Below are 23,602 nucleotides of genomic sequence, written 5' to 3'. Positions count from 1 at the left end.
TTCAACAGCAGATGAGCTAATACATCAAAATATGTTCCTTAGAAAATGCTGGAACAGAATAACAATTTAGTTCTGATACATTATTTTTTAATGATATATTCATGAATATTAGGGTAGTCAGGCATTAATATTTTTAAATATGATATAACATTTTCAACAGTTTAATACTAATTACAACTAGCATGATTTTAATAACACATCATAAGCGTAGCTATTCTATTCATGGAACTTTCATTTGAAATAAACATGCAATTATCACAATTGTGAACTCTTTATGCAGTTTATTTAAGAGGGAGGCTTGATTTCCGGTTTACAATCCAGCAGTTTATGTAGGGAAGTCACTTAGGAGATGCAATCATTTCTGCTTCTCCTGGATCCACAAACTGTGTTCATTACATATGCTTTCTCCAAAAAGCTGTACAAATGACTTCAGGGCCTTAATTGATAATAGGACACTAATCCATTTTTTATTCTCCCCAAATTCTCATCAACTCCCCCCAGATTCTACCACTCACCTACACTCTAGGGGCAATGTACAGTGGCCAATTAACATACCAACCCACACGTCTTTAGAACATGTGGGAGGAAACAAAAGCATCTGGAGGAAACCAGTGCTGTCACAAGGAGAACTTGCAAACTACATACAGACAGCACCCAAGGTCAGGAATGAATCCAGGTCTTTGGCAGGGAGAAGCAGCAACTCTAATAGTTGCGTCGCTGTGCTTCCCGAAGACCTCAGAAGATCTCAAGTGTTTCATCAGCATAAGAAGCACTGTACACAGCAGATATGAACTGACACATCCCTTAGTGGAGAAATGCTGAACAATTTCTTAGAATTGCATTCTATTTGTGATAATTGGGGGAAAAAACTGGTAGACTATTGCTCAAAATGGTTTTACAATGTTGAGTCAGCAATGCATCAGAAAAAAACTTGTTTGTATGTCTAATTGAATATATTACATATCCATATAGCCTACAAGGAAAATACAATTGGAATGCATGTTCTTTCTTTCTGCTTGTCCCTAGATGCAGTTTTCTACTGGGAGGCTAGCTTCCAGCTCATCAGAGGCCCATCTCCAAGTAGAAGTGACAGTCCTGAACTGAGAACAGTTAGTGAGATCCCATCCCTACATTCTGGGAAGATCCTTATGGATTGGAAAACTGCAAATATAACACATTATTCAAGACAGGAGAGAGACTGAAGGCAAGAAAATATAGGTCAGCTGGCTTAACATCTGTCATTGGGAAAATGCTGGAATCTATAATAGAGTAAAAAGAAATTTAGAAAATCATAGAACAATCAAGTAGTGTCAACAAGGTTTTATGAAAAGTACAATATGGCAGACAAATATTTGAGGATATAATGAGCAGGATGGATAAAGGGGAACCAACTGCTGCAGCATGTTCGCAATTACAAATGGCTTTTGATAATGTGTCAACAAAAGATTATGAAAGGAGGCAAGAGCTCTTGCCTCTGAAGGTATTGTATTAGCATGAGTAGAGGATTAGCTAACTAATGGAAGACAGAGCTAGGATAAAAGGGTAAGTTTCAGTCAATTTGTCAAGTAATAATTACCGGGGTGCCACAGAAACCTTTGTGGGGATCTCAATTATTTGCAATTTATATTAATATAGGACTTTGATGAAGGAACTGACTATTTTGTTGCTAAATTTGCTGAAGCTACTCAGAGAGGTGGGAGAGCAATTTGTCAGGAGGATGTAGAGTCAGCAAAGTGTTACAGATTCGTTAAGCAAGTGGGCAAAGAAATAGCAAGTGAAATGTTATGTGGGGAAATACGAGGTTATCCATTAACAGCAAGAAGAATAGAAAAAGCTGAATATTGTTTAAACAGAGGATAATCAGAATGCTGCAGTACAAAAGGATCAATCTCCTCATTCATGAAACACAGAAAGTTAGCATGTAGATACAGCAGCAAATTAGGAAGGAAATGGAATGTTGCCCTTTATTGGAAAGATGATGGACTATAAAAGGAGACAGTCTTGTTAAAATTACACAGGCCATTGGTGAAACCATACAGAGAATAATGCATACATTTTACTTTCCTTACTTAAGGAAGAATATACTTGTATTGAAGATATTTCAGTGAAGTTTCACAAGGTTGATTGAAGGAGTTGTTTTGTGGAGAAAGATTGCATAGATTGAGCCTGTATAAGTGTGTAGAGGTCAGCAAAATGACAGATGGGTTTTTGAAAGGAGATTCAAAATAGATGTTAAAAGGATCTTTCCCCTAACGGGGATTTTATAACTAGTGTGCATTATTTCAGAATAAGAGTTGCTGATTTAAAATGGAGAAGAGGAGGAATTTCTTCTCTGAGAAGGCCTTGGGTCTTTGTAATTCTCTGAACCAGATGGCTGTGGAGGCAGATTTATTGAATATATTGAAAGCTGACATAAGACCAGCTTTTGGTCCACAGGGAATTTATGGGTTATAGGCAATATGCAGGAAAGTGAAGCTGAGGCCAAGATCTGACCAGCCATAATCTCATGGAAAGGCAGAGCAGGTTCAAAGAGCCACATCAACTATTTCATGTTTTTGTTATGTGTCAAAGCAATCATTCAAAGCAAATCTTTATAAGTGTCTTCGACATTCAAAAATTTCCAAAACACCACTAAAAAACTTGATATCATTAACTTAAAAAACTTTGCTAAAAAATCCTCACATAATTCCACACAGTACATTTAAATCAATCAAATTAAATCAAAAACAAAATTAACTTTGGCTTGCAGACATTTCTTTCTGATACTTTCAAGGGCTCACTCATCTTGGACCACTAAGCTGACACAGGTTCAGCAGGCAGATTTCTCAGCTTAAAACTGATGAAGTCTGTGCTGAGCAATTGGCTTCATGAGAAGTTCACTGGCACATCTCAGGTGTCCTGGGATCTTCACTTAATTGGAGCAAAGGACAACTTTCATTTCAGAGCCTCGAGTTTTTACCCGGTTAAGCAAGTAAAATCTGAGTGGATCTGCTGTCTTTTAAGTAGAAGATAGGGCCCATTAGTAAGTATCTAAAATTTTCCTGACTTGTAAAACATGTTAAACTTTGTATATTTATCATGTAGCACTTTCTTCACTAATGTGTCCCAGTTAGGAAATCGCTAAAGCACACTTTAGACTGATGGTAGTTTAGATGGATGCCATAAAATTTCATAAAAATTCCATTCTTTTCTATTATTCTCACTATAAATTATTTGCATTCCAGTTAAATATTTTTCTTTCCATTTCTTTCAATATTATGCAAATATCTGGAGTTTCCAACAGCTCAACCTCAGGAAAGTCAAAGATTAAGAAACTGCATAAAGGTTTACATTTATTTGGGATTTGCATGCTTTTCTATCAATTCACCGTTTAAAATGAAATATCCTAAAACTGTTCCTTTACTTAACTATATACTGTAGCGACTCACCGCACCGGCATCGAACCGGCTCCCGACATCGCAACATCGTCGGAGGCCCCGATCCAAGATGGCGCGGGGCCCTCCTTCTTCCCCAGCGTTGGGCTGGGAAAGCCCGTGCGCGGGAAGGTCAGGTGACCTGCGCGTGATGTCAGCGCGGGAAGTTTTCAGCTATTAAAGGCGCACCGCGCCCCGGGTCGGCATTCGACCTCTGATTTCGAAACCAGTGACTCTGTGTCTTCATTTTGTGGTGTGTAGCTAGCCGCTACATTGGTGACCCCGACGGGCCCAAACGTTTTTGGACCCATGATGTCTGCACAGCAAGAGGTACAGGCAGTAGCCCTTAAACTGCCCACCTTCTGGACCCTCAGGCCCAGTGTCTGGTTCGACAGGCCGAGGCCCAGTTCCAGGTTCGCCAGGTCACCAGGGACGACACCAAGTACTATTACGTGGTGGGCGCCCTCGACCAAGACACCGCCGCCCAGGTCGAGGATTTCATCCAGGCGCCCCAGGAGGAGGAGAAGTACGATAAGTTCAAGACCCTCCTTCTCGAGACTTTCGGCCTTTCCTGACGCAAACGAGTCTCCCGCCTACTCCACCGCGATGGGTTGGGTGACAGACCCCCCTCCGCGCTCATGAATGAGATGTTGGCCCTGGCAGACTGGCATAAACCCTGCCTGCTGTTTGAGCAGATCTTCCTGGAGCAGTTACCTGACGACATCCACCTGCTCCTGGCAGATGCCGATTTCAGCGAACCCCGGAAGGTGGCTGCCCGGGCGGATGTCCTTTGGCGGGCAAAAAAGGAGAGCGGGGCGTCCGTCGAGCACGTTGCCAAGCCACGTACCCAGTGGCCCAGCAGGCTGGCCACCATGCAGGTTTCCGGGAAACGCCAGAGCCAGCTGCCGCTGATGGCTATGGCGGCTGGCCACCTGGATAGCCTCTTGCATGTGTGGGACAGGCGTTCCGGACATCGGTTCCTAGTGGACACTGGAGCCAAAGTCAGCGTCGTGCCTCCCAACAGCCGCGAGACTCGCAACTGCACACCAGGACCCGCCCTCAGAGCTGCCAATGGTTGGTACACCTCCAGTTCGGCACCTGCAACTTTACTTGGAGGTTCATCCTGGCCGCTGTCGTGCAACCACTCCTTGGGGCAGACTTCCTTCCTGCCAACAGCCTGCTGGTTGACCTGCGGGGTAAGCGTTTGGTACATGCCAGGACCTTCCAAACGTTCTCGTCGGGTGAGGCCAAGCTGCCGGCCCCACACCTTGACTCCGTCACATCGACCAACGAGTTTGCCAGGGTCCTGGCAGAGTTCCCGTCCGTACTAACGCCCCAGTTCTCCACCACCTTGCCCAACCACGGCGTCCAGCATCACATCCCCACCCAGGGACCTCCGCTTCACGCCCGTGCCCGGCGGCTACCCCCAGACAAGCTCCGCTTCGCGAAGGAGGAATTCAAAAAAATGCAGGAGCTGGGGATCATCCGCAGGTTGGACAGCTCATGGGCCTCTCTGCTACACATGGTCCCCAAGGCAGCCGGAGGCTGGCGGCCCTGTGGCGATTACCGACGCCTCAACGACATTACAACCCTGGACTGGTACCGTGCCGCACATTCAGGACTTTTGCTTCCAACCTATATGGGCGGTCCATTTTTTCCAAAGTCGACCTTGTTCGCGGGTATCACCAGATCCCGGTGCATCCAGACGACATTCCGAAGACGGCGCTGATCACATCTTTCGGCCTCTGAATTCGTCTGGATGCCCTTTGGTCTCAAGAACGCTGCTCAGTCCTTCCAACGACTCATGGACGCGGTCGGGCGCGACCTTGACTTCGCCTTCATATACCTCGACGACATCTTGATCGCCAGCAACAGCCGCCAGGAACATTTCATGCACCTCCGCCAACTCTTTTCTCGCCTGAGGGATTTCGGCCTGACCATCAACCCAGCCAAATGCCAATTTGGGCTAGAGACAATCGATTTCCTGGGTCATCGGATTGACAAACACGGCGTCACGCCCCTGCCTGCGAAGGTCAACGCCATCCGCCATTTCGCCAGACCCACCTCCATCAAGGGCCTGCAGGAATTCCTCGGTATGGTAAGCTTTTATCACCGGTTCATACCATCCGCGGCCCGCATCATGCACCCGTTGTTTGCTCTCCTGTCAGGCGGAAGCAAGGACATTGTTTGGTCGGAAGAGGCTCACACCGCGTTCGTCGAAACCAAGCAGGCCTTGGCGGATGCAGTCATGTTGGTGCATCCGCGCATGGACGTCCCGACTGCCCTCACGGTCGATGCCTCCTGCACAGTGGTCGGAGGCGTGTTAGAACAGCTTATCGAAGGGCGTTGGCAACTGCTTGCGTTCTTCAGCAGGCACCTTCGACCACCAGAGCTCAAATATAGCGCCTTCGACCGTGAGCTGTTGGCGTTGTACCTGGCCATCAGACACTTCCGTTACTTCTTGGAGGGCAGACCGTTTACAGCTTTCACCGACCACAAGCCGTTGACCTTTGCCTTCAACAAGGTCTCAGATCCCTGGTCAGCACGGCAACAGCGGCACTTGTCGTACATCTCAGGGTTCACCACTGATGTCCGCCATCTGTCGGGGAAAGAGAACGTTGTCGCGGATGCACTGTCACGGCCCACCATCCAGGTTTTGTCCCATTGCACACCCATCCATCCGGACTACTGTCCGAATGGTGTCAGACAGGTTCATCTGGCATGGCCTGCGTAAACAGGTTTCCGAATGGGCCCGGTCCTGCACTCACTGCCAGACCTCGAAAGTACAGCAGCACGTCAAGGCCCCCTTGCAGGATTTTCAGCCTACCCGCCGGAGGTTCGACCATATCCATGTCGACCTGGTCGGCCCCCTTCCAGTCTCCTGAGGAGCGCGGTACCTCCTCACAATTGTTGACCGTTCTACCCGCTGGCCTGAGGCCATTCCCCTCGCAGATACCTCTGCCCAGTCCTGCGCACGGGCCCTTTTGTCAACTTGGGTGGCCTGTTTCGGTGTCCCGGCACATATCACTTCAGACAGGGGGGCTCAATTCACCTCCGGCCTGTGGTCTGCTGTCGCCGACTTGTGGGGTTCCCGGATCCACCTCACCACCACCTATCACCGGCAATCCAATTCCATCGCCACTTGAAGTCGGCACTCATGGCCCGCCTTAAGGCGCCCAACTAGGTAGATGAACTCCCCTGGGTCCTGCTGGGGATACGCACCGTGCCAAAAGAGGACCTGCATGCCTTGTCCGCGGAGATGGTCTACGGAACGCCCTTAGTCGTCCCGGGCGAGTTCCTACCAGCCCCTCGGGGGCCAGAGGAAGGACCTGCCATGGCGCTTGACTGGCTGCGCATTCGGCTTGGAAGCATGGCCCCGATTCCCACCTTGTGACATGGACAGGTCCCGACCCGTATGCCGACTTCCCTCCAAGACTGTAAGTTTATCTTCATCAGGAGGGGCGTGCACCGATCACTGCTGCAACGGCCGTACGAAGGGCCATTCCGGGTCGTCAGGAACAATGGATCTACGATCGTGCTGGACATTGGGGGGCGCGAGGAGGTGTTACGGTTGACCGGCTGAAGCTGGCTCATTTAGACTCGGACCAACCCATGGTGGTACAGCGAGCGCGGCGCAGGGGCAGGCCACCCAAGTCATAGTTTATTTAATTCTGGTTTTCACGACGGTATTGCCAGTTCTTGGGGGGGGGGGCGGGGTGTTATGTAGTGACTCACCGCACTGGCATCGAACCGGCTCCTGACATCGCGATGTCGTCGGAGGCCCCGATCCAAGATGGTGTGGGGCCCTCCTTCTTCCCAAGCGTTGGGCTGGGAAAGCCCGCGCGCGGGAAGGTCAGGTGACCCGCGCGGGAACTGTAGCACGGGAAGTTTTCGGCTATTAAAGGCGCACCGCGCCCCAGGTCGGCATTTTACCTCTGATTTCGAAACCAGCGACTCTGTGTCTTCATTTCGTGGTGTGTAGCTAGCCGCTACAATACAATTATTTAAATAAGTCATAGCTTTTCAGATCACCTGAATATATGCTACAGCTGTGTGTGCAACCTATGAATATTTATGGCAATGAAGTACCAAACATAGTTGTCATAACTCTGGGAGCCTGAGGCATTTCTTATTAATAAAGTAAATGCAACTTACAAAATATTACATACTATCTACTCAGATTGATAAGCTTTGCAACATTACTTATTTAGGCATCACAATCAATGAAGGTATATTTGTTGTTCACTTATTTGGTTGGGCTAGTGAAAAGCACCTCAGATTTGGCTACCTGCTCCTGAAATACCAGATAATAATTTTGCATACATTGATTAGCACTCAAACTTAGTACATTCGCAAAGCAAGCTTTTCTTTTAAGACCATATATTAACTAGGTTTGATACCTTCCACTGATATCACAAATGTTTTCCTCAGTCAAAGTGGTTTATGGCATAACATTTTCTAATAGTATTACACTGCTCACACATATATGTGTATTCATTGTTAAATACCTGTAGAGAAAACAACATTCTTAGAAATTAGGTGATAATCGACAATAGAAAACTGTGGTAACTCAATCTTTTCCACTCCAGTCACTGCTCTGTCACCTCCACGCCAGTAGAATTCAATGTCATCTGTGGTGTACCCATCTGAAAAAAAATTGTAAAGTGAATTATTGGGGAATAAAAGCTATCCATCACTTCTTGACATCTAACAAAGGTAAACTCTGATTCATAATAAAAGTTGAAGTAGCATTACCACTCATCTACCTTAGCATATTTTGTTACGTACTCAGCCCAAAACTGTGTCAACATTGCAAGAAATGTGGTTTAATTGGCACAATCTTAGGATGCATGCTTTCCTTCAATCCATCAAACAAACTTGCCATTGCCTCTTTCTTCCACATAATTAATTGACCCCTCCCCAGATCTCTCCCCAAACCACCTCTTCTATTCTGTGCTTCAAGTCCACCCTGCAGCAATTCACGATCCTTTCAATTACTGGTCTTCAGCTACTACTCAGGGGCATAAACTTTTCATTTTAACAATAGCCAATCTTCAGTCTGATTGACCATTGAATTAATTTACTGATCAAAAATAGCTTCAATTGACAAAATGCAGCATGTTACTCCAACAAAAAGCCAAGCATTACATCAATTATGTTCTTAAATTGATAAACAGCATAGCAATGTCCCTAAACAAAAACTCATATTTCAACATCACCTGTTGGACATCTTGAAAATCCTCAGTGGGACTGAGGGATTAAACTCCTGGCACCTTCTCATTGCAGAATGGAGCAGATTGCATCACTGAGTCACAGAATTATAGTTGCTTTATCTCCAATTCACTTTAAAAACTAAATTACTACTGTAATACAAGTAACAGAATTTGTACTTTTTGTACAAATAGAATCCATAGATAATGGGCTATAATCCATTACAACCTGTTCATTGTTTTGTTTTCAAAATACATTTCAGCAAAAAGTAAAACAAAATGCATCTCTACCCTGGGTGTTCTGATGTAAAATTCTTCATTTTAAAAAGGCTTCACCACCGATCACCAGATTTCATTTTGCTTGTTTATATTAAAATTTTACACAGTTTATAAAAATTTTTGTACTCATTAATCTATAATGATAGATTAGACAGTTGATCCTACCAGGAAGTGTATAATTGTATTCATTAAGTAACACATTTACAAAAAAATAAATGATGTACATCACATAATCACTGAAGATTCAATTTTACTAATGATCATTTAATCCTTATTTAATATAGACCCATGGAATTATAAATAATTGGTAGCCTATATGATTCAAATAGGGTTATAATAAGATGATTTGTTTTTAGTAACTATCAGAAAATGAATATGATGGTACCACATTGTATTGGCACCAGGGAGATGGTAAACCACTGGAGTTCACTATGTTTAACAATCCGGGAGTTGGAATATCTCTTTCCAGCACAGATGAATCCACATGACAATCTGGAAACTACCAGATGGTCAGATCTTGCACCAGAATGACTGTTTTTAAATAATGCAGATGGGATAAGTAACTAGTTCATATTATAAAAACACAAAAGTTTCACATTACCATTATTAAATGATAGATTTTATATTAAAAAATTAAAATACTTCATTTTAGTATTAGCAATCTATTAACATAACTGTTTGATCTTGATTCATTTAATCCATTTTTCATAACAGAAATAAAAGTTGATTCACCTTCAAAGTACCTAGAAATTCAACTTCTGAGGTGTAAAGTTTATGTTCAAATGTTGTCAGAAAACTGATAGCATTTTACTTAATTTATGTGTCCTGAAGTTCAAGATATTGCTTCCAGATCCTTTGTGTGAATGGAGTATGATGCATGAGTGTCTGAACACACACACAGCATTTAACAGTATGTAATGAACAACTGGATGTTTGAACAATTGTCCACAAATAGCATGGACTTGTTACAAGCAAGCCTTCTCTGCGTATGAGGCTTGCTTTGGTAATACTGAAGGGGAATTTGCCTGAGCAGGTCTTAGCCTGTATCGTCAGGGAACCAAATGTGAGCTGGTACCCTTTAAATTAAAATCCTACCCCTCACTGCAAGTATTCCCGGGGTTCCCATCAAATCCCCATTCTATCACTCCCCCAACCATCCCCTGCCACCATCCAATCGCGATTCCATCAACCAACTGCCTCCCTGCATTTCCAACTGTACATAGCTGATTGCAACACTCCTCGTGCCCCATTGGACCCTCAAGGTTCAGATTACCATCGATAGATACTCAATCCCTCTACCCAATTTTTTCCCACCCAGTCTGACTTGGACCTACTTATTCTCTGTGAGCAGAGGAAAGATGTTTGTGCATAGTAAACTTGCATAGCCTGGTCTGTTGCACATTTAACCTTGGACTTCATGCACAACAGAAATTTGAAGGAGCTGGTCTGTGCATAAAACATATGTTCACTGCAGTATATATGTTTATCATGGCTTTCTTGACATAAAAAGATTTCTCAACATAACTACTTAATTGAATAAAGACAAAAGAATCACATAGAAGGACAGGGATCACTGCTGCCTGGTATACTTTGAGTTTTGTGTCAGATCTGAGGTATTGATCTTCAAATGCCTTTTCCTCAATTGAATGGTCGACTCCTGCTATGTCTCATGTTCTAATATTCAGAAACATTCAGAATCTCTCAGGGGATGTTAAAAAGGAAGAAAGATAACATCTGAAGGAAAACCATTACTTCAAAAAATAAAAAAAATGCATATATGCTGAAAACAATTAAAAACCTTTAAGCTAATTCAGTTAGTTAAGTCAAATAAAAGGCTTTACTTACCTTTCACTTGGTAGCAGCTTTCTCCCATTCATTTGGCTGTTGTACTTGCAGCCAATGTAGGCTCAGCGGGCAGGCTTTCCACCCTAAGATCTGGGAAGTCTGTGGAGGTTCATGCTGCATTTGAGGTGGTAGTGAATTTCATCATCATTATCTGTCTTTGCTGAGAGGTGGCTTCCAAGATATGAGAAGTAGTCCATGCTTACTAGGGTCTTGCTGTGAACCTTTATTATCGGTGGGCAGTGTGGTGCAGCAGGGGCAGGTCAGTAAAGGAACCTGGTCTTGCAGATGTTGAGTGCAAGCTCTGTTTTCTCTGATGCTTCAGTGAAAGCATCAATGATGGATTGAAACTTGCCTCTTAATGTGTGCAAACAGAACCATCAGCCATGTGCTGCAGCTCAATTAGTGAGAGTTTAGGTAATCTAGGTTCTGAGTGTAATTACCATAGATTGTCATTAGTTCCTAAGATTACCTCCACTCCCACAGGAAGTTTGTTGGAGGTGAGAAGCAGTATAAACTACATAAAATAGGGTAACATTGGTTTCAATCAAGTAGTTTCCTTGAGTAAACACTGCCAGGGAATTCAATGCTAAATTTTGACAGCATCTGTTGTGTTTACAATTAATTCTTCATAACTTATTTCAATTTGTGTGTGGCTATTTTGCAAGTATATTTAGGTTTAATTTAATATATATAATACATAACTTTTTTACCCTTAATTTCAGGCTTAAATATAGTTTTTGTTATTGTCTGCAATTATTTGATATGCAAATAGATTTCCATTGGGTTATAGCATCACCTCAGGAAACATACATCAGAAAAGGAATATATTTATACAATAGACCATGAAAATTGCTAATGGCTACTTAGTGAAACTGTATCGCAAGTCAGGAACTATTCATTTAAAGAAATTTGTTTCTTTTCAATAGGGCAATCATTTAACTTTTCTACGTATATGAGAAATATTACTGTATAAAATAACTTAGTTTGAGAATAACCTTATCCTTGAGCATTTAGCCTTCAAGAGATCAAGCTGAAGATTATTAGTCTGAGTGTTACAAAGTCAAATTTTCTGATAAACATTATTTGATTCTGTAGCCACTGAGTATGCTTGTCTCTGACAATGTTAATTGATTAGGAAGGAGGAAAGATTGTGTAATATAATCACCAGTGAGTTAATATAATGTGTTTTCTCTATTATCAGCAGGATTTGAATCCAAGTTGGACTAATGGTCAGAACCTATTATCTTGCAATATGATAAAAATTATTTTTAATAAGAATTAGAATGTGTCACCCAATCACTATAGCCAAACTTTGCAAGGGTAAACCTTTACAGAATTTGTCACTATATTATAAAATTACTGAGAAAGATCAACACCACAATTGTTGTGAAAAATGGAACTGTTACAACAGTACTCGGGGGAGAAATTTTCTGATGCTAAAAGTAAAGCAGATTAGTGCTGAAAAAGAGGACTTCAAAGTTACTTGTCAACATCCCAAACTAAATGTCTGGGAAACAGTCATATGAACTTAAAATTGGGTGGCAGGAAGCTGCAGCTGGAGATATTGAGAACAGAAACCATAACAAATTAAGTGCTTGAGAAGGGGAATTTGTGTACGATCGACTGAATAGAAGAGGCAATTCTCCTCGACTGAAAGGAATCAACATTTTCTTTCTAAAATTTAACTTCCAGCACTGTCTACTTTTTTATCATAGGCTTTACGTGGCAGGAATGCATGTAAGCTTTCCTTTTTTGCATTAAGTGGCAAAGTTTCTGAGACCAGGAGCACTTATGATGCCATTACTGATGAAATAAAGGTTCACATGTGATTTATCAATTACCCTATTTATCAGCCACTGAAGACGGAGGAGATCTGAATGCCTGTGCTTTATTGAACACTTTAAGTGAACTTCTATTCTTAACAACGTCTCATGTGGTGCAGGATATTTCTCAAAAAACGAAAGGCTGCACAAGGTTACAGAGAAGAAGAACTAGGTAATGGAGGTTAATAAAAAGCAAGAAAATAATAACAGTTTATGCAAATTAATCTATGAGCAAGTTGAAGAGGTCATAGTGGTTTGCTTTCCCATTTCAGAAATCTGATTATATTTTGTACGTTCCAATCTTAATTATTTGCTTAACATTTAAGAAATATTTGGAGCTTGCATTCAAATGTGGGCACTTTTATCACTATGGCACTGTATAAATGGCATTTCTATAATCTCACCCTGTAATAACATGATTTTGCATTGGAACGTTAGATTTGTTTCTGTTACTTTTCAGGATAAATTATCTGTCGGTCAATTGGCAATACTTTGTTTCATGTAGCATTGTGAGCTGTCCACAGTGTATGGCTTAATCATAGAAAAGTAGTAAAGGAAACTGCATGAGGTTCAAGAATTGGGCTAGTTTTCCACCAATTTAGTACAGAACCCAATTTCATCAAGTTTTTGCCCTTTCTTTGACATTCTAATGCTTTTACTTGTGAAGAGCTTTTGAAGCAGCAAGATCTCGCAATGTGCTTCACTAAGCATTCTCAAAATTTCACCAAAGCAGGTATTGGAACTGATATCTCACCCTCAGATGACCAAAATCTTGTCAAGTTGGTAAGTATGAAAGAATATTAAGTGATACAAAGATTCAATGAAAATTTGTAAAGCTTTTGGCCCAGATAGCTGATGACACTAGAATTGGAAGAGTGCGAAGGTCTTGGAAGGTTGTAGTGCTGAAGGTATTCATGGCAATAGGGAGAGACATGATCATGGAAAAATTTGAAAATATGAACGAGAACTTTAAAGATTGACACATTGCTAAACTGGAATCTAACATAGGTTTGGAAATAAAGTGATGATGGGTGAACAGGAACTGGTGCAAGTCAGGAAAAAGTTCACTCTAAAACAATTATTTTCATCAACATTTCTACCAAATTTAGAAGATTTTTACATCAAAGATAATCATAGCTGCTCCTTAATCATAGATTATTCTAAACAATATGAGACATTGCATATTTTACATAGTGACACTAGTGCTTGTGCCAGGACTTGCCTTCATTTCTCAGTTGAAATCCTGAGGTTCAGTACAGGTGGGAGTATCTTCTGCACTGCCACATGTGAGCATTGGTGGACTCTTCATGGGAGTCCAAATAGGGCAGCATATACCTCCACAAACCTCCCAGCTCTTAGGCTGGAAAATCTGCCTGCAGAGCCTGTACCAGCTGCAAGTATAGCAGTTCTATTCAAATGAATGGGAGAAATCAGCTACTGAGGAAAAGTAAAGCCTTTCATGTGACTTAACTAAATTAGTTTAAAAGTTTCTAAGTGTTTTCACGTATGTGTGCATTTTTCCAGTTTATTTGACTTCCAAAAAAAGTAATAGCTTTCTTTTAGACCTTATCTTTCCTCTTTTTTAACATCCCCTGAGAGACTTCAAATGTTAAAGTTTCTGAATGTAAGATATTAGAACATGAGACACAGGAAGAGTACACCATTTGGCCCCTTGTGTCTGCTCGGCCATACAAAAAAATCATGACTTTTCTCAACACCATTCTCCTGCGCTAATGCTATATCACTTTATTTCCTCAATATCTAAAAATCAATCAATCCCCATTTTGAATGCACTCAGCACCTGAATCTTCATTAGGTGATGAATTCCAAAGATTTGCTACCCTTCAGGTGAAGAAGTATCTTCCCTTCCATGCCCTAAACTGCCAACCTCTTATTTTAAGATTGTGGCAATCTCGCTGGGGGAAATATTAATCCTGGTCTACTCTGCCATGCCATGTAAGAATTTTGTGAATTTCAATGAGATCATGTCTCATTCTTCTAAATTCAAGAAAGTCCAGGCATAATCTCATATGACATGCCTGCCATCCTAGGGACCAGTATGCTGAACCTTCACTGCACTCCTTCTATTACATATATCCTTTATTAGGTAGGGTGACCAGATCTATACACAATATTCTAGATGTAGTCACACCAGGGGTCCATCTAATTAAAGCAATATGTCTCAACTGTTGTATGCAAATACCTTACTAAATATCTGCTGAACCAACATATTAACTTTCAATGACCTGTGTACAGGAGCACTCAGGCCCACCTAAATACCAGCACCTTTCAATTGTTCACTAAAGTGGATAACATTCTTTTTCCACATGGTGATTCATCAACCACATCCTTGCCCATTCACTGAGTCTATCAATATATCCCTTGAATTCTCCCTGCATCCTCTCCACAACTCACACTTTGCATCAACAAGCATGGATATCTCACAGTTGATAGCCTTATCCAAATCATTAATACAGATTGTGAACAGCTGGAGCTTCAGCAGTGATCCCTGTGGCACTCCACTGATCACAGCCTTCTGAATCAAAGTTCCTAATATTCATGTTTATTCCTATTTGCAGTTTTCTGTTTGTTAACCAATTCTCAATTCACACCAGTATATTCCTGCCCACCCCAACATCAAATTGATTTGCCTTTATTTGTTCTGCTAGTTACAACCTCAAACAAATCCATATTGTCTCTGATTAATATTATTATTTTTGACCAGTTACCACTTCCTTAATAATAGATTTCACCATTCTTTCTCTTACTAATGTCAGGCTAACTGGTCTATAACTCTGTTTTTTCTCTACCTCTTTCCTTAATTAATGGGATTATATTTGTTACCTTCCAACAAGTGGAAGCTGATCTAGAATCTATGAACTTTTAGAAGATGACAACCAGTGGATTCATTACTTCTATAACCTTTACTTTCAAAACCTTAGAATGCAGATTATCAGGGCCTGGGATTTATTACTTTTCAATCCCATTAATTTCTCCATTACTAGATTTTTCACTAATGCTAATCTCTCTGAGCTCCTGATTTATTCATGACCTGTAGTCCTCCACTGTTTCCAGGAAGACTGCTGTGCCTTTTCCATGAAGACAGATACAACATGTTTAGTTGTTTTTTCCTTATTTCCTTATTCCTCAACATAATGTCTCCTGTCTCAATATGAAAAGCATCTATATTAACTTTGGTTAATCTTTTCCTCTTTGGAAGAGATGGAAGCCAGTTTTACAATTCTCACTCATAGACTCTCTTATTCTCAATGGCTTGGTCCTTTGCAGAGTTTCTCAGAGTTACTGCTTTCTTTGGCAATATTACATATCTTTTTCTTTAATCTAATGCTATCTATAACTCTTCTGATAACCATGGCTGGACAACTTTAAATTTTTAAATTTTTTAAAAATTTTTATTCAGAGCGTCGTAACAGGCCCTTCCGGCCCGAGTCCATGCCGCCCATTTTAAACCCAATTAACCTACCCGTACATCTTTGCACTGTGGGAGGAAACCGGAGCACCCGGAGGAAACCCACGCAGACACGGGAGAACGTACAAACTCCTTACAGACAGCGACGGGAATTGAACCCCGATTGCTGGTGCTGTAATAGCGTCGCGCTAACCGCTACGCTACCGTGCCGCATGCTTTCACTTAAAAAGTTAACCATTGCTGGCTTACAGTCATACTTTTTAATGTAGCTTCCCAAACTACCAAAACCAACTCGTACCTTGGTGGTTTGCTTCATTTTGTCAAGGCTAATATGCTGTCTACTCATCTCCCAGCAGAATAGGATTAGTATTTATATTATTGAGACAAAGTTGTCCATTAGGTGCAGCATAGTGGCATTACATTGCTGCTGCTGCTGCACAGCTCCATTAGTCAGGGCCCAATCCTGATTTCAGATGCTGTCTGTGTGGAGTTTGCATGTTCACCCTGTGACCAGGTGAGTTTCCTCTGTATGCTCCTATTTCTTTCCATATGTGCTGGTAGGTTATTTAGCTACTGTAAATTGGCCTGTGTCAAGGTGGGCATTTGAGGGTGTTGATGGGCACACTGGAGAGATCTGGTTGCGGGGGAGGTGGGGAGGATGGGACTGATGGGAATACTCTCAGAACTGGTTCAGACTCAATGGGCCAAATGTCATGAAGCAATATGAGAAACTTTGTGGATATAGTTTAAGACTTTGAAAAAAGAATAATCTTGAGGTAAGGTAGGTAATACAGTCAGAGAACACACAAAGATCCTAACTATCAACTGGTTATTATGACATTATGTTTCCAAATTGTGTTTTGCCTAACCATCACAATCCTAAAAGAACACTCTTTAAAATAAAACCTGTTGACTATTATGTTCATCTATTGCTCAATTTTTAAAGAAAATTATATTTCATTCTACAGACCTGGGAACTGCAGGGGAATTCAGAGTTGCATAATCACCTTGTGGATACATCCGTCATTTTACAACCACTCTATTTCAGAAAAAGTCCATCATGTCCAAAAAACAAACTACTGGAGGAACTCAGCGAGTCAGGCAGCATCTGTACATAACAAGGGATAGGACTGATGCAGATTCTCAAACTGAAATGTCAACTATCCCTCTGCCTCCACAGATGCTGCTGGACCCTAAGTTCCTCCGGTAGTTTGTTTTTTCCCTCCAATCAGAATAAGAATCAGAATAAGATTTATTATCACTGACTCAGATGACGTGAAATTTGTTGTCTTGCAGCAGCAGTACAGTGCAAAGACATAAAATTACTATAAAATACAAAAATAAATAGCGCAAAAAAGAAATAATGATGTAGGGTCTATGGGTTCATAGACTGTTTGGAAATCTGATGGCGGAGGGGAAGAAGCTGTTTCTGAATCATTGAGTGTGGGTCTTCAGGCTCCTATACCTCTTCGCCGATGGTAGTAACGAGAAGAGGGCATGTTCCAGCACTTATGTCTTCAAGTCTATCTTGTCATTGAATTTCAGATCCTTTTCCACCAAAGCTTATAAAAGTAATTCAACATTCTGCTTCAGAGGAAGTTTTCAGTGTCATTATCTCTGGTATTGGATTTTTATCTAAAATTGCAAACTATATTGTATTTGCACATTTTCAGTGTAGTCACATCTGACACTTTTAATGAGAGCAGTAGAAAGAGTGCACTGAACACTTGCCAGAAAAGTATCCCAAATGAGCAGAACTTCTATCAGATAGTGTATTCTGACCCTGCCATATTGGAGAATTGGAGTGTAACCCACAAGCTAGCCTTTTATAAGTGAATATGATTGAAAATTTGATCAACAACAGGAAGGATTATACCCACCAGCAATCCATAAACAGTCATCAGTTAATCATATGTTAAGTTTCTGGTTGATTAATTCTTGCTTTCATTGCAATTCAACAATTATTTGGTGGTCCGAACTGAAGTAGTCTAAAGGGACCCTAGAAAGGGCATTTTGCTTTCAGCGGAAACCAATTGCATACAGACATAAAATGATCATCAAAAAACAGTAGCCAGACATTTTTATCATCCTTCCCATTCCCACACCAACATGTCTGCCCTCAGCCTCCTCTTCTGCCAAGTTCAGGCTATATGCAAATTAGAAGAGCAGCACCTCATATTCTGCCTGGGTAGTCTCCAACCTGGTGACATGAAAACTGAATTCTCAAACTTCTGGTAACCACTCCCCCTTTGGCCCTTTTCCCTTTTCTTTCTCCTAATCCAACTGGCTCCCATCACCCTACCTCTCTCCCTTCCCCATCCTCTCCATCTGCCCATGATGCACACACTCCTCCCACTGGTTCCTCTCCCCACCTCCCTCCCTTTATTCCATGGACTATCTTCCTCTCCTATCAGATTCCATCATCTTCAGCCCTTTTTCACTTCCACCTATCACGTCCCAAGCTTCTGACACCATTTCCACTGTCCGCCCCCCCCCCCCCTCATTTGCCTGTCATCCCTCTCACCAGGATCCTCCTATCACCTGCTACCTCTTGCTCTGCCCCTTCCCTCACCTTCTTGTACTGGCTATTTCCCTTCTATCTTTCACTCTAGATGAAGAATCTTGACCTGAAATGTTAACTGTCCATTTCCCCCCATAGATGCTGCCTGACCTGCTGAGTTCCTCCAGTGTTTTGTGTGTTGCTCCAGATTCTAGCATCTGCAGTCTCTCGTCTCTCTATCAAAAACTGTCGATGCTGGGAATTTGAAATAAAGCAGAAGATGCTGGAAACACTTAGCAAGTCAGGCAGCAAGTCAGAAATAGTTATCATTCTGACAAAGAGTTTTTGACCTGAAACAGATGCTTCGACTGATGCTGACTGACCAGCTGAATGTTTCCAGCATATTCTGTTTTTATTTATGCTCATAGATAGTGGTACATTAGCAGACATAGATCTTGCAATGCAGTATGACTGGGTGATGTGCAGAGCAATATGCTCTTAGAAGAGGGAAGAAGGGGGCTAGCAGTTAGGCAAGGGGTTGGGGAGAAGAAGTGCTTTCAGCACAAGGCTAGCCAGAGTATACAAGGAGCAAATCTACTTACACCTCAGTGCATCATCCATTTGCTGCAGCCACAACTGCACCCTCAAAGTAGAGCAAGGATTGCTTTGCTAGCAGCTGTTAAGATTACTCCAGTAGTGAGCTTTATGCATCTGATTCCTCCAGAGCTCTTAGAGTCAATGCCATAGAGACTTTTAAGTGGCATCCACAATCTTCTCCGTGCCTGCTGAGGACAAAACTAAATACCTTGATAATTACCCTGGATCATAAAAAAAAAAGCAGGAGAAAACTGAAAACAACTGAAAACCCCAACTAGTCAGTGGGAATTATAACAGATATGTGGGCAGATCACAGAGTGTCTAATTGCAATAGGGCTGTAGTAGTGAGGGATTTTAACTTTCCCAATGTTGACTAGGATTGCCTTGGTACTTGGGGCTTAAATTGGGTGGAATTTGTAAAATGCCTTCATGAGGGTTTTTTAAGGCAGTATATAGAGAGCCCAGAGGGAAGGAGCTGTATTTGACCCTATCTTAGAGAATGAGGATGGGCAAGTAATGGAGGAAACCTTTGAGAACAGCAACCAAACTTCGGTAAGTTTCAAGATTATAAAGGAAAAAGATAAGGTTAGTTTTTGAGAAAGGGTTCCTAAACTGAGGAAAGGCAGATTTCAATAGGACCTGGCAGAAGCAGAGTGGGAGCAGCTGCTAGAGGGTAAAACAACATCCAATAAATGGGAGGCATTTAAAAGCAGGATGGTAGGACTTCAGAGTCAGCATATTCATGTAAGGGTAAAAAATAAAGATAGTAAATTTAGAGAACTTTGGTTAACAAAGAATATTTAAGGTTTAATCAGGGAAAAGAATATAGCATAGGTGAGGTATTGAATGAGTCCTTTGAGATTTATAAGGGATATGAGAGAGAGCTTAAGAAAAAAATTAGGAGGAAAAGAAAGGGGCCATGAAATGACATTGGCAATTAGGAGTAAGGAGAATCCTAAAACCTTCTATGGGTCTATTAGAAGCAAGAGGGTAGCTAAGGAAAGAGTAGGTCACTCAGGGTCAGGGGATATGAGCATGGTCCAAACCAAATAATTCTCATCAGTTTTCACTCAGGGAGAAGGATGTGAGGGCTGGAGAGCTGGAGGGGCATGCTGATATTCTGAAACATGTATCAGGAAGGAGGAAGTGTTAAAAATATTGGCACACATTAGGATGGATAAATCCTCAGGACTTGACAAGATCTATCCCGGCATGCTAAGGGAAACAAGGTAGAAGATTGCTGGGGTTCTGAAGGAGAATTTTGCATCTTTGTTAGCTTGGGTGGGGTACCTGAAGACTGGAGGATAGCTAATGATGTTCCCTTGTTGAAAAAGAGCAGTAGGTATAAGTCTGGCAACTACAGGCTGCTGAGCCTTACCTCAGTGGTAGGGAAGTTGTTGGAGAAGATTATGAGGCCTGTCTAAGAATTGAGAGGAACTTAGATCAGCTGAAAAGTTAGGCAGAGCAGTGGCACATGGAATTTAATCCAGACAAGTATGAGATAATACACTTTGGGAAATCAAATTCTGGTAGGATACATTGGGTAAATGGCAGGGACCATAGGAGTGTACAGAGGGTCCATAGCTCACTTAAAGTAATGGTAAAGGTGGATAGGGTAGTGAAAAAGACATTTGGTATGCTTGCCTTCATAGGCTGAGGCACTGAATATAGGAGTTGGGATGTCATATTGCCACACTGCAGGAAGGATGTGGTGGCAATAGAAAGAGTTCAGAAGTGATTTACATGGATGTTGCCTGGAACGAAGGGCTGGACATGAGAGATTAGAGAGGCTGGGTATATTCTCAATGGAATGTAAGAGGCTGAGGGGTGACCTTGTAGAGGTTTATAAAATTATGAGGGGCACAGATAGGGTAGATAATCAGTCTTTTTCCCAAGGCAGTGGAATCTATAATTAAAGGGCACAGGTTTGTGGTAATGGGGAGAAATTTAAAGGAGATATGAGGGGTAAGATTTTCACACAGAGAGTGGTGGTTAGTTGGAATCAGTGATAGAGGGAGGGAGATAAAATAAAAATGTTAAAGGGAAGGAGAGTGCAGGAGAGGTTATTAAAGTGTATAGAAAGGGTTATGAATCTAACTTCAAGCAGCACAGGGACAATTTTGAGAATGGGGCAGTGAATACAGGATTGAGGGTGTTGTATGTGAATGCACGTAGTATACAAAACAAGGTAAATGAATTTATGGTGCATATTGATATTCTCAGGTACGATGTCATGGGTATCATGGAGACATGGCTGAAAGAGAATCAGAGCTGGGAGCCAAAGATCCAAGGATATGCAACCTATTGAAAAGACAGGCAGTTGGGCAGAAGGGGATGGGTGGCCCTGTTGGTAAAAAAAAATGAAATTATATTGGTAGCAAGAAGCGATATAGGATCAGAAGGTGTAGAATCTCCATGGGTAGAGTTGAGGAACTGCAAAGGTAAAGAGACCCTGATGGGAGTTATGTACAGACCTCCGAGTAGTAGTCAGGATGTGGGGTTCAAACTACGCCTGGAGATAGAAAAGGCATATAAGGAAGGCAATGTTACAGTGATCATAAGAGACTTCAATATGCAGATAGACTGGGAAAATCAGGTTGGTAGTGGACCCCAAAAGAAAAATTCGTGGAATGTCTATGAGATGGCTTTTTAGGGTAGTTTGTAGTACAGCCCACTAAGGAACAGGCAATTCTGGATTTGGTGTTGTGTAGTGAGGTAGACTTGATCAGGGAGCTTAAGGTGAAGGAACCCTTTGGAGGCAGTGACCATAATATGATACGATCACCCTGCAGTTTGAGAAGGAGAAGCTGAAATCAAATGTAACAGTATTATAGTTGAGTAAAGGCAACTACAGGGACATAAGGTAGGAGCTAGCCAAAGTTGATTGGAAGGGTCCCTCGCAGGGAAGGTGGCAGAGCAGCAACGGCAGGAGTTTCTGGGAGTAATACAGGAGATACAGCAAAATTTCATCCCAAGCAAGAAGCATACTAAAGGGAGGACAAGGCAACCATGGCTAACAAGGGAAGTCAGGGACAGCATAAAAGCAAAAGAAAAGGCATACAATATGACAAAGACTACTTGGAAGCCAGAGGATTAGAAAACCTTTAAAAACCAACAGAGAACAACTAAAAAAGCTGTAAGGGGGAGAAGATGAAATATGAGGGTAAACTAGCCAATACTATGAAAGAAGATTGCAAATTATTTTTTAGATACGTGAAAGGTAAGAGAGGGGCAAGTGTGGACATTGGACTGCTGAAAAATGATGCTGGAGAAGTAGTAATGGGAACCAAGAAGTGGCAGAAGAACTGAATAGGTACTTTGCATCAGTCTTCACAGTGGAAGACACCAGTAACATGCCAGAAATTCAAGAGAATCAGGGGCCAAGTTGAGCATAGTAGCTATTACTAAGGAGAAAGTGTTGGGGAAGCTGAAAGGGCTGAAGGTGGATAAATCACCTGTACCAGATGGACTACACCTGAGAATTCTGAAAGAGGTAGCTGAAGAATAAAAAACTCTATGATGCTAAAGAAACTCAGCAGGCCAGGCAGCATCTGCAGAGAAAAGAAGGCGGTCCACATTTCGGGTCAGGACCCTTCTTCGAGACTGAAGATAGGAAAAGAGGAAACCCAATGTATAGGAGGGAAAAGCAGTACAATGATAGGTGGACAAAAGAGGAGGCGGGGTGAGCACAAGGTGATGATAGGTAGATGCAGGTAAGAGATAGTGATAGGCAGGTGCGGGGGAGGTGAGGAGAGCCGATCCACTGGGGGGTGGGTCAAAGGTAAGGAGAGAAAGGAAAAAAATGGGTAGAAAAAAGAGAGATAGGCTAGGAAAGGGAAGAAGAGAAGAAACATGATGGAGAGGGGGAGTTTGGGGAAGGGATGTGGGGATTACTTAAAGTGGGAGAATTCAATGTTCATGCCGTTAAGCTGCAAGGTTCCAAATCTGTGATAGTGTGGGAGGGGGAGTTGAAGTGACTGGCAACAGGGAGATGCAGATCATGGTTATGGACAGAGCGCAGGTGTTCTGCGAAACGGTCACCTAGTCTGCGTTTGGTCTCACCGATGTAGAGGAGGCCACACTTGGAGCACCGAATGCAGTAGATGATATTAAGGGAGGTGCACGTGGATCTCTGTCTCAGCGGAAAGGACTGTTTGGGTCCCTGGATGGAGGTGATGGAGGTGGTGTAGGGGCAGGTAAAGCACCTATGGCAGGGGCAGTGGAAAGTTTCCGGGGTGGGGAGGAGTGAACTAGGGAGTCGCGGAGAGAGCGGTCCCTGCAAAAGGCAGAAAAGGGTGGGGAGGGGAAGATATACTTGATAGTGGGGTCCCGTTGGAGATGGTAGAGAATGATGTGTTGGATACGTGGGCTGGTAGGATGAAATGTGAGGACAAGGGGGACCCTATCTCTGTTGGGTCTGGGAGGGGTGGGGGTGAGAGCAGAGGTATGGTAAATGGCAGAGATACAGGTGGGAGCTCTTCTTCCACCTGGACTCTCCCACCAGG

At 42.4% G+C, this 23,602-nt stretch overlaps 1 protein-coding gene across 2 annotated transcripts in view; it reads right to left on the bottom strand.

Annotated features, from left to right (window-relative positions):
* The window catches only part of LOC127569755 (gamma-aminobutyric acid receptor subunit beta-2), a 176,992-nt gene that overhangs the window by 23,157 nt on the left and 130,233 nt on the right, over nt 1–23,602 (bottom strand). For both annotated transcript variants that reach the window (XM_052014614.1, XM_052014615.1), the window contains exon 6: nt 7,922–8,059. In XM_052014614.1, coding sequence (XP_051870574.1) covers nt 7,922–8,059 — 138 coding nt within the window. The remainder of the gene's footprint in view (nt 1–7,921; nt 8,060–23,602) is intronic.

This window comes from Pristis pectinata, chromosome 4 (assembly GCF_009764475.1).
Source record: "Pristis pectinata isolate sPriPec2 chromosome 4, sPriPec2.1.pri, whole genome shotgun sequence".
Taxonomy (NCBI): Eukaryota; Metazoa; Chordata; class Chondrichthyes; order Rhinopristiformes; family Pristidae; genus Pristis; species Pristis pectinata.
The sequence above is the reverse complement of the archived record's forward strand: the minus strand, read 5'-3'. Positions and strand labels throughout refer to the sequence as shown.